At 36.5% G+C, this 15,146-nt stretch overlaps 1 protein-coding gene across 1 annotated transcript in view; it reads left to right on the forward strand.

Annotated features, from left to right (window-relative positions):
- Positions 1–10,737, forward strand: part of LOC309858017 (A disintegrin and metalloproteinase with thrombospondin motifs 20-like) — a gene marked incomplete at its 3' end in the record, with an annotated part of 73,877 nt that extends 63,140 nt beyond the window's left edge. Inside the window, exons 8-11 of the mRNA XM_082750695.1 lie at positions 5,072–5,177; positions 7,019–7,165; positions 9,044–9,185; positions 10,633–10,737. Of these exons, the coding sequence (XP_082606821.1) occupies positions 5,072–5,177; positions 7,019–7,165; positions 9,044–9,185; positions 10,633–10,737 (500 nt within the window). The remainder of the gene's footprint in view (positions 1–5,071; positions 5,178–7,018; positions 7,166–9,043; positions 9,186–10,632) is intronic.
- Between the last annotated feature and the right edge of the window lie 4,409 nt (positions 10,738–15,146).

A 15,146-nucleotide genomic window follows, 5' to 3' on the forward strand; every position in this document is an offset into this window, starting at 1 on the left:
TGTTGGAAAGGGCTGGCACCCTACATTGGCATGGGGGTCTCTTTGGAAGATCACTGGACCTTTAAGGCTGCCCACTGGGTGTGGTGGGATGGAAGTCACTTTGGGAGAGTACTTGTCAGGGTGAGTGGATTAGGTACACAGTGAAATGTGGGGGAGGGTGTGTGTATGTGGTATGGATGTTGCCAGCAAGATAGATGGAGAGTATCAGAGCTGGTACCTCCCAGGTTCAGGCTAGCTAGACTGAAGGAGGGCTATGAAATGTTGCCCACCAAAGCTTTTGTTCCTGGAGAAAGTTCCTACAGATTCCTGCCCATTTGGCACATGCTCTAAAGTTGGTAGACAAAATTTCCTTCATGTATGGCTCAGGTGCTTTTCAAACTGCTGCTTCTGTGTTGGGTCTAAGAGTGAGTAATTGAGTTTGCGTGGGGTCCTTTCAGAGCAGAGTCTCCATTTTCTATCACCCTTTAGCTCTCCTGGAGTTAAGTCCTGCTGATTTTCAAAGCAGACAAGGAGGCTCATCTTCCTGGTGCACATCTTCAAGGTGGAGGGAGTGGCTGATGCAGTGCTTAAAACCCTCACTCTTCAAGGAGGAGTCCTATACCTGTGTGTGATATGCCTCCTGCTAATGGGTTGCCTTCCTAGGAATTTCATTCCCAGTAAGCCTGTATTGGTACCCCTCCTACTCTTCTTAATATGGCTTTTTCTTAATATCTTTGGCTTTGGAATTGCTGTTCCAATAGTCTTCGTTTGTTAGGGAGATCCTCTGCATGTAGCTGCAGCCTTGATGTGTCTGTGGGAGGAAATGAGCTCAGGATCTTCCTACTCCACCTAGCCCAGGCATGAGTGTTCCCTTTTCTTCACATTCTCGCCAACTCCTATCATTTCTTGTATTTTTGATACCAGCCATTTTGATTGAGGTGTGAGGTGATACTACATTATGGTTTTCAATTGCATTTCCCTGATGATTAGTGATGGTGAGCATATTTTTCATGTATCTATTGGTCATCTTTATGTCTTCTTTGTAAAAGTGTCTATTCAGGTCATCTGCCCATTTTTTTATTGTATTGTTTTTTGAGTTAACTACTTTATATATTTTTGCAATTAATTCCTGTTGGATATATCATTTGCAAATATCTTATTCAGGAGGTTGCCTTTTCATTTTACTAATGGTGAGTCCCTTGCTGAGCAAAAGCTTTATTTTGGTGTAGCCCCAATAGTTTACTTTTGCTTTTGTTTCCCTTGCCTCAGGAGACATGTCCATAAAGATGTTGCTAAAGCCAATATTTAAGAGATTATTGCCTGTGTTTTCACTTAGGAGTTTTATGGTTTTCAAATCTCATATTTAGGTCTTTAATCCTTTTTGAATTTTTGTGTATAGTGTAAGGACATGGTCCAGTTTCATTCTTTTACATGTAGCTTTCTGGTTTTCTTAGCACCATTTACTGAAGATACTATCTTTTCCCCATTTCATATTCTTGCCTCCTTATGCATTGCCCATAAGAGTGTGGGTTTATTTCTGGGCTCTGTCCTGTTCTATTGATTTACATGTCTTTTGTGTGTGTGTGTGTGTGTGTGTGTGTGTGTGTGTGTGCGTGCGCATGCACACCAATGCCATAGTTTTTTGATTACTGTGGTTTTGTATTATAGTTTGAAATCTGGGATTATGAAACCTCCAGCTTTGTTCTTCCTTCCCTGAAAGCATATCCCCCACTCTGGGAAGGGAGAGCGAGGGAGGAGCAAAGGGAGAGAGAGAATCTTAAGCAGGCTCCATGCCCAGAGCAGAGTCCAACATGGGACTTGATCTCATAACCCTGAGATCATGACCTGAGCCAAAATCAGTCAGGCGCTTAACTGACTGAACCATCTAGGGGCCCCGTATCTCTGTTCTTTTTGATGAGAGTGATTTTAACAGGTGTGGAGTGTGGCATTGATGTACATTTCCCTGATGATTAGTGATATAAAGCATTTTTTCCCTATATTTGTTGGCTGTTTGTATGTCTTCTTTTGAGATTTGTATCTTTAATAGTATTGATGTACCTATTAATATATAATGCTAATGAATAATTTAACGTTTTGAAGTTAGTCAGACGCTTAACAGAGTGAGACACCCAGGTACCCCTGTAATCATTCATTAGGGTAATGATAATAATAGCTGATCTACCTGAGTGCTTACTGTGTATCTTACACTATGGCAAGGTTTTATGTGATTTAACTCATTTAATCTTCACAACAAACCTATGAAGTAAGAGCAACTTTAAGTTTCATAGGTGAGAATAAATAATTTATCCAAGGCTACACAACTTACATTACCACAAGTATTAATATTTTATTTTCCCTTTGAAATCTGTGGTGAAATTATTGGGTATCTTGCTATGCATTACCTCTTGTAGATATCATTGCACAATCTGTGAACCCTTTTTGCAAAATATGTTGAAAAATGGTTTTCATTCTTTAAAATGGCTAGATTGGGTGACTCTCTGAAGTTTCTTGAACTTCCAAACATAGGGAACCTGTATCAGATTTGGGCCCATACTGCTATATTCTTCTCTGACCGACCACTTGTATAGAACCCAATATCAGCTTTAGTGAATTTAGGCACAAACCATCAGTTAGTTGCCTGGTGCCCTAAAGTTATATATTCACTCGATTTGTTGTTCTTGCCTGTTTTGGGGCGTTTTTGAGTTGGGCCTCTAATCATATATAATACATATTTCCATGGATCTGTTATGTGATTAAAACATTTAGCTTAGAATATATTCATCTGTAAGCATGAAACATAAAGTTTGTGTGATAATAGTCAATATTTTTTTTTAAATATCTATGTGATCCTGAAAATAAATATTTGGGAATTGAGCCATTTAACAGATTAAAAATATTAAAGAAGGCATAGGAATAGCAAGATATTTAAGAAAAATGTGTTTAGTTTAAGTTCTACTAACAGAGAAATATAAAATTGACCAAAATTGACTAAAAAAATTGTACATATAAGTAGGAATTCATACTTTAGGAAAATAATAATTCTTTCATACTTGGGACAGCATACTGTTTAATAATCTTATTTTTTTCCTTGCTCAATTTTGGCCTTGACTCTAACTAAGAAAATGTTTTTTGGGGGGACCTTTGCCCAAGCCATCCCTTTGACTGTGGGTTCAGAAAGAGAGCAGATTTTTTTTTGTTTGTTTATTTATTAGAATAAAAAAATGTTGGTGATTGAACTTGTTAGTCTGAACTTTTCCAGCATTTTTAGATTCCTCAGTTCAACATTTTTTTAAAGCGCAACATTGTTAGAAAATTTACCTTAATGCTAGGAAATTGTCCAGGCTTTTAAGTTCTACAAATGAAAGCATACAGGGGAGTATAGAGCTAAAGCACAGTAGTTAATACAGGTCTGCTCTATATTAAGAAATTTCTAAATGCCAAGAACTTTCTAGTAAGCAACTGGCTATATATGAAAAATTCTGCTTTTTATGAAAGGAATTGTCCTAGGAGAACAGATAATTTATAAGAAAATACTGAAGGATAATACTAATAAAAACTATGCTATCAAGGTAAATGAATGCCAGCTGAGTTGACGAACAGTGGATTGTTGTAAAGAACATTTATTTTCAAAGTCTTATTCTGGATTGTTTTTAAGGACTCTATCAGCTGTAATTTTTATCTTTGCTGTCTGGTCAGTTCATATTCTATCTTTCAGCAGCACAATGACATTACATGACATTCTTTATATTAAAAAGTGAATAAATCTTAATAGGATACATTTTCTAAAATATTGACAAAATTATTGGGTGTCTTTATCATATGATCTCCCTGATAGGAGGAAGTGGAGATGAAACGTGGGGGGTCGGTTTGGGGGGTAGGAAAAGAATAAATGAAACAAGATGGATCAGGAGGGAGACAAACCATAAGAGACTCTTAATGTCACAAAACAAACCGAGGGTGGCGGTGGGGAGAGGGGTGGGGTTATGGACCTTGGTGAGGGTATATGCTATGATGAGTGCTGTGAAGTGTGTAAACCTGGCGATTCACAGACCTATACCCCCGCGGCTAATAATACATTATATGTTTATAAAAAAATAAAAATTATTAAAAAATTAAATTCTAGTTTTAAAAAATTATTGGGTGCCTTTAAATGTCAGTCATTTTATTTAACATATATTAGATGCCAGGTGCTATTCTATGCACTTAGCATATAATCACTCAATTATAGGTGCGTAATTGTATACTGCCTCAAACTTTATTAAAGCAAATTCATTAATTTATACTTTTCTTCTATATTCTGTTACCAATTTAAACATTTATTTCCTTTTCTAGTATCCACACTAATGTTGCCTAAAATTTCATTCTTCCTATAACAAATACTTTTCTTCTCTTCCTTTTTTTAAACAATTATTCACCCCATATTTAGGGTTGTTTTCTTCAGTAAAAGAATCCAAGAATTGGTAAAAAGTTTTCAACTGCAGAAAAATCATTCTGTTCTTTTTTCTTCCACCTTAGAAGATATTTGTGATACTAACAGCCAACTCTGCCTCCCTTTCTAAGGAGTAACACCAGTAGTAAATGCTTTAAAATTTAGTTCTTTATAGATATGGTCCATATATACAATGGACTATTACTCAGCCATCAGAAAGGATGAACACCCACCACTTGCACTGACATGGATGGAACTGGAGGGGATTATGCTAAGTGAAATAAGTCAAGCAGAGAAAGATAATTATCATATGGTTTCACTCATATGTGGAACATAAGGAATAAAATGGAGGACCAAAGGGAAACAAAGGGAAAACTGAAGGGGAAGAAATCAGAGAGCGAGACAAACCATGAGAGACTCTGGACTCTGTCAAACAAATTGAGGGTTAAGAAGGGTGGTGGGTAGGGGGAGGGGGTAAGGAGGTGATGGGCATTAAGGAGGGCCCGTGTGATGAGCACTGGGTGTCATACACAACTAATGAATCCTTGAACATGACATCAGAAACTAATATGCTGGCTAACGCAACATAAAAGAAATCTTAAAAATTTAGTCCTTTATGATTTGATGTTTCCCATTTTGAAATAAAAACATGAAATTTTTCAGGTTTAGCAGAATTAGGTACCCTGTGTGATCCTTTACGGAGCTGTTCTATTAGTGAAGAAAATGGACTCAGTGCTGCCTTTACCATAGCCCATGAGCTTGGGCATGTGTAAGTACCTTCTGCTGCCTCAGTAATGTGCTTTCTCTTAATCGTTGCCCAGAATGCCAAAATTCCATCTTCAATTGAGTAATTAGCAGCTTTATGTCTTTAAAAATATTGTTAGTGTAATTCTCATCCCTGAAATGCTAACTCTGGCTCTTTTGTGATCTGTTAGGTCAGACAGGCTGCACAGATGAACAGACTAAGCAAAGAACTAGAACTTGGGAATTCTTTTATTTCATTTACTGTATTGGATTACATGAAAAGCTCTTCTGGCCTCTGTCCCTTGTTATCCCATACATGACCAGGTACTGTCCTCTTCCATCTTATGGGAGGGCCCGCAGGGCCTTCTGGTTCTGGGGAACTCCCAGTAATATTTGTAATACCAGCTCACCTCTTGCTCTTACAGCTCAGAGCCCCAGCAGAGAATGTGGCATGTGGGAATTTCTGAATCATTAAAAGATTTTTTTAAAGTTATTTATCCAGCTTCATAGTTGTTGTTTGGATTGTTTTTTTTAAATTTTTTTTTATTTTTGGGTTTTTTTGTTTTTTGTAAAAATGAGGGGTTCTATCTGTTCCTGCATTATTAAAAATTCTACTGGGGTTCTATGCTCTAAGAATGGAGGGCATGATTCCCTGTGATAGCCTCAGAGCTCCCATGGAAAGTTAGAAACCCCTACAAACTCATCCTCTGACAGGGATTCCATATGTGTACCCCCCAGCACCCCTGGGATTTCTTGTTTATATGCTAATAAGGAATTGAAGCTAGAGTTCCTCTGTTAGTTGGACTATATTTTCTTTCCTGGTCATGCCCTACTTCATTAAGAGCATTCAGCAGGCATAACTTCAAGTGGAAATCATTTTTATGAAACTAGTGCATCTTCAGTTCCCTTTGAGCACGGTTATGTGTCATGATTGTCAGCAAGGGGCACACTCAAATTGTTGACATGGGAATAGAATAGAATCAGGAGCTTACCTGAGGGCTCTAGATACCTAGTACAACATCTGGAAAGCACTGGTTTCCAAGGCTACTAAATAATGGAAAACTGTTCTTGCAAAGACTGCCATCTTAGCCATCTATTTTCTTCCTGAAAAACTGTTTAGGTGTCTTTAGAATATGGGTAAGTAGTTTAATTAAAAGACTGATCTTTAAGTACACATCTCAGCAGACAAAGAGCTGAGCTAGGTGGTTTCGGCATTCCTTCTAAATACAAGTTCATACTTAGGTCCTCAAAAGAATGCATAGGCTGTGCTGCTCTCCAGCTGATTATTTAATAGCATGGCTCTTAGGAAGATTTGGTTGCCCTTTAGGAACGTTTTTGTTATTCCAGTTCAATCAATAATCACTTACTGAGTATAGACCAGAAACAGTCCTGAGGCTGTTTCATGTAAAACAGATGGATACTATAGAATGATAAGGAAGTAGGGATTAAAGAAGTTTTGATACTGTAGTAAATTGTCTGTGATCCACAAACTAGTGTGGTATCAATTTTATGTAATCTACCTACACACATCTCTTAGGATACGCATGCTGAAACCTGCAAGTGTTTATGTGAACGCTGTATCTGTATCATGATGAGGTGAGCCAGACTCCACATATTTTGGTTGTTTGGACTCACATACCAAATCAGCAGACTGTGCTACTGATCAACGTTATAATCGACTGTTTCTCAGATCATGTGCTTCTAAACATGAAGATAATCTCTGTTTTATAATGCTTTATGGGAGGGATCAAGAGTATACATTTTGATGTGATTGGATTTATCTGTATTTTACTTTATAGGAATAAGAGATCTATTACTAATATATTCATATTTTCATATTCTTTAAGTGTTTTTTTTTATTTTTAGATTTAACGTTCCACATGATGATAGTTTTAAATGTAAGGAAACTGGAATTAAACATCAATATCATGTAATGGCTCCAACTTTAAATTACCACACAAGTCCTTGGACCTGGTCAAAATGTAGTCAGAAATATATCACTGAATTCCTAGAGTAAGTCTGAAATTATATTATTGTAGTTAAACAATGGGACATTTATTAGACTATAGAATTTGAATTTATATGTTCTTTTAAAGTGGTTCCATTTCTGTTTAGTTTTTCTGTTTAAATTTAAGTGTACTTGGTACAAATGCATTTTTAAGAACAAGGAAAGAGTTCTATATACGTGTTTACATGTTTCACTTGTAAAGTATTTTAGGAGTGGGGCAGGTCAGAGCTAGCTGTCTTTTTTCTTTTCTCTTCCTTCCTTCCTTCTTTCCTTCCTTCCTTTCTTTCTCTTTTTCTTTTTCTCTCCCCCCCCCCCCCCCAGTTTAGGCACTCTGTTAGGATCACTCCTTTCTGAGGGGCGCCCTATTGAGATTCACAGCTTCCTTGTGTATGTTTGCATTTTTTCAGAAGATACTGGATAATATATCAAGAGGAGTTTGAGTAGCTCATGATTGAGGTGTCTTTAAAGGACAGATAATAGCTGAAGTCAAACTATGCACATTCCAAAAAGCTCTGTACAGCCGGTGAGATGTGGAGTCTATATGTTTATATAGTCTTTTGGAGGATTTTCTTAGGTCTGAAGAAGGAAGGTAGATCCAGATTTTTCTTGCCTCATCTCTCCATCTCGTACCAGGTTTCTTTACTTCCCACTTTTACTTAAAGGGGATTTCTGTCCTTATTACTGAAAGTTGCCAAAAGGCAAGGCCAAGCTCTTTCTGAGGATTTTTTTTTTTTTTTGGTATTAATGTAATACTTATTTCTTTTGCATCTTATAATCTCCAATCTAGACAGTTTATAGTTACCTCTCCTTATGAGAACTGTGGGAATGAATGAAACCATGGTTTGGAATATAGATTCATAAATACATCCCCAAATGATCAGTGATTACTTATCCTTGTATGGGGCATTGATATAAAAGCATAATACACAGTTGTTGATCTACACATGACTGCATATAGTTTTGTTCAGTGGCTAACTGTGATACTGATTAACAGTATCAGTGGATGTGCTTATATTTGAAAGGGGTTAATAGGACTCTTTCCAATGGTAATTTTAAAAAATACATGTTAGGGTTCTTTTAAGTTTATATGTTAATTTTTGGTCAAAACTTAATATCTGTGTAGCCAGTAAAAATTTCTAAATTTTAAAATTATGACAGTGCTACAAATTGTTCTTACTTTTTTGGAACAGGTTTTTCTCTTTTTAAACCAATTGGAATGGTTGAACATTTTCAGTTTCCGTACACTAGCTACTGCATTACAAACTAGGAGTAATACACATTTCCTCTGCTATTTACCACTTTTCTATGTCCTTTATACAAATACTCTAATAGAAACGTGCAAGGTGAATAGTATCACTGTTAATATAGATAAGGAGACTCAGGCTCAGAGAAGTTAAGTTTAATATACATCCTGGGAAGCAGAAGAACCAAAATGTAAACTCTACCTCTACCTCTTTAAAGTGGAGACAACGTAACTCTTGCTGAAATTCCTTTGTTTAGTTGTTTAGAACTCATAGTGTACTTTCTCAAATGAAAACCGTTTTTTTAGCATCTTGACAATTTGAGCATTAAATAGAAGGCATTACTATTGGGCAACAAAATAGATCAAAAGTGTAGAGTGATTCATAAATTACATTATGATGAATTTGTCATTGTTCTTTTAAAGAATTGTATCATCAAAACAGTTGTGGGGCTCAAATGAGAACAAACACCTTAAAAGTCCTTTGTGAATTGCGAGGTTTTTCTTCCTGACTTTGATAAGAACTGGTTTCTAAATTATGAAAAAAACAGGGATACTCCTTTTGAAAGTGTAGGACACTGTAAATGTGATAAAGAACCTTACATCCACATATATTCACAATACTTTTCGGTCCTTGGTACAGTACTGGTCATGGGGAATGCCTTCTTGACAAACCAAATGGAAGAATATATGATCTGTCTTCACAACTTCCTGGATTAATATATGATGTAAACAAGCAATGTGAACTTATGTTTGGTCCTGGATCACAAGTATGTCCCTACTTGGTAAGAAAAATTGTCCCTTTTTTTTTTTTTTTTTTTTTTTGAAAACTCTGAAGTTCCAGATAGAATATATTTCAAAAATGTGCATTTATTCTCTTGAACAGAAGGTGAGCTAAATGTATCTTGGGAGTTTGTAAGTCTTAGAGAAATTTGCTCTTTGCCAGAAAGGGGTTAAAAAAGGGGAAACTAAAATTTATCTAGTCTTATTATATGCCATGTACTGTGTTAGGTACTTAAAAATTATCTTTATTAACCCTCACAAAATCCTGGGTGAAGTATTCTCATTTAAAAAATAGACACCAAGAGTTTATTGAAAATTAAAGGCATTTAAATATTTATATTCAAATATACTCAAATAACTATTTTGGGGGTGGGGAGAGAAAATTTAAGTGTCTTGATAATGAGTTATATTAAAGGCCCCAGAAACCTAATAGAGTATGCTACATTTTAATTTACATAGATTTGAATCTGTAGAAATGAAAGTTAGGGCCTGTTATTACTAAGCTCTTATTACTTTATAACTTTGAGGATTTTTCATAAGTTAGAGACACTCCTAGGTCATGAGATCATTGGACCAGGAGTGCAGCCTCATTCGCTCATTGAAATATGTATCCCCAGGGTTTAATTCAGGATCTGCCACAAACTAGGTGTCACAAACTAAATGCTCACTGAATGAATGAATGAATGAATGTAACAAAAAAGTGAGTGCAGAGATAGGCAAAGCACATTCCACATAGTAATAGTGTTTTTAAAATCTTAAACTTACAATAAAAAATGTTACTAGGCTCTTAAATATCCAGTATGGAGGAGGGAAGATTTAACTTAATTTTTTTGTTAAAGATACATTTCTTTTTTTACCTGACTTACACACTAAATAAACTTTGAATTTAAATTCAGAAAGAAGAAGAGAATTATCTTGGGTATAGCTCCTGTGAACCTCTGTGGATTTTGCTTCTTGTGAAAACTTGAGAACCCTTTGTTCAAAAGTTGAAAGTATGCATTATATTCACAAAGTAGGAAACCAGTGTACATTATACAGTATTTCTATGCACATTATTCATACATTCTATCATCGTATCAAAAGAGGCTTTTGGAAACTCCTTGTGAATAACATTTAACAACAAAAAGTCCTTTAGAAAAATGTCTTGCAAAGAGAAAAAATGTCTCCCATAACTGTGAATATTTCCACTCCAGTTTCTCTCTCCCATTGTTCAATGTATAATGAAAATCTAAAAAGTCTTAAAAATGAAACATTGCCATTTTATGTGTTTATGTTCTAGTCGTCAGTTTACCTCTAAAGTTGTTTTTTTTTTTTTTTTGCCAATTATTTCTAGCTCTGACAGGAAACCATGAATTCTGTAAGGTGAATGTATAAACCAGTGCATTGCACTAAATCAGTTCCATGGTCGTAGTGTTCTTTTACTCTTGTCTGCTTTCTGTTGCTGTGCAGAAGCAATGCAGACGTCTCTGGTGCACGAGTGCAGAAGGAGTTCACAAGGGCTGTCGCACTCAGCACATGCCACTGGCAGATGGGACAAACTGTGGTCCTGGGATGGTAGGTTTTCCCCAAGGGTGAGTCTTGTATTAGGAGATTACCCAAGGATAAGAATTGCTCTGCATTTCAACGCTCTTCACTTTTCATCAGCTTTTGCTCTGCTAGTGAATCAATGTTGCTGTGTTGGTTTGATGTAGTACACAGCCAAGGAATTAAATTTTTGATTTTACCTTTATTTCCACCCATGATCTAGCAGGTGAATGTTTAAGATATATAGGTAACTATGTGGATAGTTATCTAAGTATATTATAGACTTGTTAACAAGAAGGATAGACATAAAGGTCCTAACATTTCAGCAATTTCCCCAAATTGAAGGATATTACCATTGTATACATTTTTGCCCATAAAATTCAATTAAGTATAATTAATAATTTTAAGTGGCTTCTTCAGATATTTATTGGTTGTCAGTGTCTTAAAATGTACCCCTAAAATTGCCTGAACATCCTACATTTTCACCATTCTAGCATCAGCATGAATTAATCTAAATCTGCTTAGTGATCGGGTTTGCCACAATAAACGTGTAAGGATGAAGTCAGCTTGTACTTGGTGCTTCAGGATGAAGGCAAGTTCCCTTGGCCTTGGTAGCCAGTGTTGTCTGCACTGAATATATTTCTGTTCGCACCTTCTCAGCTGGCCGAGCCCCTGGCTTGGGAATGGGGTGGCTAGTGCTGCCTCCTTCCTTAGCTTCACAGGTAGAAACTTGAGTTGGGTTCCCTAGCTGACCTTGTGCTTCACCAGCTGTTAATTGAAACATTTGTACCAGCTACTACCCTTGTCTCTCATGCATTCCATCGAAGTGCGTGTGTTTTCCGTGAATATAGCTTACATGACAAATTAATTGAATAGTGAAGTTGTGTTTGGAACTTCAGCAATTTTTGCTGTAGCTGAAGTACTCTGAAATGGTTGAGCACCCAATTATGTTAGGGTCCGAATTCTAGCAGACTTCTGTTCATTGTTGGAAGCTACAACTGAATTTTAGAGTTTGATCTTTAATATGTGTATCATTTTATACATCTCACAGTCAATGTATGAAAGTTCCAGTTGCTCTGCATTTCTTGACAATTTTTGATATTGTTGATCTTTTAACATAGTAATAGCCTTTAGGTGCAAAATGGAATGTCGTTGTGGTTTTAGTTTGCATTATCCTGATTATCGTCAATCTTGAGCATCTTTTCATTGGCTCACTAGCCATTTGAATAATTCCCCAGTGAGGTGGTTTGAAGAGCTTGGATTTGTTGGAATTCAAGGTAAATGTGTTGAGATACTGGGACCTTCTTTAAAGCTTGTGTAGGTTAAAAGCAGAAATGGCATTTGGGGTAAAAACATGTGGGGATCAAGATAGATATAAATTCATTTTTTTTTAATTGAAAATAGTGAGCTCCTGAATTTTGAAGACTTAGCACTCCCAGAAAAGAACGTAAAATATTTCATTAGCTTTTTGTATTAGTTGCATGTTGAAATAATAGATGTACTGAGTTAAATAAAACATATTACAATTGAAAATAGTGAGCTCCTATGCATTAGCCATTTTCAGTATTCAGTGGGTCTTTTATTCAAGAGAAATTTTAAATAAATTCCTATTTCTTTTTTTGCCTTAACACTCTCTTTTAGTCCCTTTATTTTGTGACTGTGTTACATAGAGTATCTTTTAAATACTTGAAAGTGGAGGTAAATCCATTTGCATGAAAATGCAATGAAATTTACCTGACACTGACTTAATTTAGTACATGGTAAACAATATAACATTATATCCTTTTCATTTGTGGATTTATCAGAAATAGTGCTCAGGGATTATTTGAAATGTTTCTGCAGGTGCCCCCAGAGTTTACATAGTACATTTACATAGTACATTCTATTCTGAGATTTTTCTTTTCACTTTTAATATGACTTTCTCATTTTGAATGATTTGTTCGAATGGAAGAAACAAAGAATTTTTTCTGCTAATAAACTCGGTTTTAGGATTCATTCATTCAACAAACATTTATCAAGGGCCCACTATATGTCAGACACTATTCTAAGTGATGAGTATATATCAGTAAACAAAAGAGAAAAAAATCCTGCCTTCATGGAGCTTACATTTTAGGGGGAGACTACAGTATTACAAACAATATAATACTACTGATAAGTGCTGTGAACAAGAAAAATAGAGCCAGAAAAGGACTGGAAGTTTTGTGGTAGGAGAGGGCAGATTACAATTTAAAACATCGTGGTCAAAGTAGGTCTTACTGGAAGTTGCCTAATGAGCTGTCTTAAAGAAAATGAGGAGTAGCTAAGGAGGCTATTATGAAGTGAGCTCCAGGCAAAGCACCAGGTAGGCTCCTAAATCCTGGGTATTGGTGTAGTGTTCAAGGAAGAGCAAGGAAAGACGTTGTGGCTGGAGTGAAAAGAGATGTGTAGGAAGTAAGTGAAGGAGTATCATGTAGGGCGTTGTGAGCCATTGTGAGAACTCTGCATTTATTCGAAGTGAAATAACGAAGGATTTGAGAAGATGAGTCACCTAATGAGTTAATTTTTGAAATAAAAGTTCTGATAACTGTTGAGACTAAACTATAGGGGGTGAGTTGGAAGCAGATCTACTTAGAGAGGTATGGCAGTGATAGAGACGAGAGAAGATGATGGCTTACACTGGAGTTGGGATCACTGGGGTGATGACTGAAAGTCAGTCGGTTTGTTTTTGAATGAACTAGATCACTTACTAACATATTAAATATGAACCATTAGAGGTAGGATGACTGTTTTTAGCTTAATCAAATCAACTCAGCAGAATTTTGAGGGGTCAGCAGTTTGGGTTTTGGTGTGAATGTCCGCAATGTTTGTTAGACAATGTTTGTTAGACATATGAAGATGCATAAGCAGCTTATGTATGAGTCAAGATCTGAGCCCAGGATGTTCTAGCATTAAGTGGAGCCCTAGAAACCAAGGGGTGGGGGGAAGAATGATACTGCTAAATCGAGGAAGAAGATTGAGAACTGTACGCAAGAGCAGATAGACGGCGGGTGGGACCATGAGAGCACAGGCATTGAGCCTTAGACAATAGGTGCAGACAGCTCTTTCAAGGAGAAACAACAGTAGCTAGTGAGAAAAGGGAGATCTAAGAGTTTCGTTTTTAAAGAACAGAGATGGGGCACTTAGGTGGCTCAGTCAGTTGAGCATCCTACCCTTGATTTCAAATCAGGTCATGGTCTCATGGTCCTGGGATAGAACCTGCACTACTTCTGTGCTTACTGGAGAGTCTGCTTGAGGATTTCTCTCCCTCTGCCCCTCCCTGTGTTTGTGCACATGCTCTCTCTCTAAATAAATGTTTAGAAAATAAAGAGGGGAAATAAGTATGTTTGTATATTGAGAATGATCTAGTAGAGCACTTCTCAAATTATCTCTAGTAAAGGACCAGTCTTTTTTTCAAATTTCTAATAATTCAAACTGATACCTTTATAAAATGTCAACAATGACTAGAAAAGCAAAAAGAAAAAAAAACATTCAAAATGTAAGCCAAATTTTTCTATGGAAAACAGTGTGACAGATCTTTAAATTAAAAATAGAATTATCTGATGCAGCAGTATACCACATTTGGCTGTATATCCCAAAGAACAGAAAACAGAGTCTTGAAGAGATCTCTGCACCCTCCTGTTCATATCTGCATTATTCACAATAGCCAGGAGGTGGGAGACACCCAAGTGGCCATCCGTGGATGGATGAATAAACAAAAAGTGATCTACACATAGAATGGAATATTATTCAGCCTTAAAAAGAAGGGAATTCTGACACATACTACAGCATGGATGAACTTTGAGGACATTATGCTGTATGCTAAGGGAAATAAGCCCCAAAAAGACAAATGATGCATGATTTTATTTTTTTAAAGATTTTATATATTTATTTGACAGAGAGAGACACAGCAAAAAAGGGAACATAAGCAGAGTGTGTGGCAGAGGGAGAAGCAGGCTCCCCGCTGAGCAGAGAGTCCCATGCCTGGCTTGTTCCCAGGACACTGGGATCATGACCTGAGCCAAAGGCAGACGCTTAACAACTGAGCCACCCAGGCGCCCCATATAATGCATGATTTTAATAAGATATTTAGAGTAGTCCAGTACTTACAAACAGAAAGTAGAATGGTGGTTGCCAGGGGCTGGGGGCCAAGGGAGGGGAGAGCGGGGAGTTAATTGTTTCAGGGGTATAGAGTTTCAGTTGGAGAAGATGAAAAGTTACGTGGATAGATAGTGGTGATGGTTGGACAACAATGTGTGAATGCATTTTAATGCCACTGAACTGTACACTTAAAAACGGTTAAGATGGTACATTTTATGTTGTGTATTTTGCCACCATGAGAACAAATATAAGCCAACTTTTTTTTAATTTTTTATTTTTTATAAACATATATTTTTATCCCCAGGGGTACAGGTTTGTGAACT

This window comes from Mustela nivalis (genome assembly GCF_964662115.1).
Source record: "Mustela nivalis genome assembly, contig: HAP1_SCAFFOLD_1736, whole genome shotgun sequence".
NCBI lineage: Eukaryota > Metazoa > Chordata > Mammalia > Carnivora > Mustelidae > Mustela > Mustela nivalis.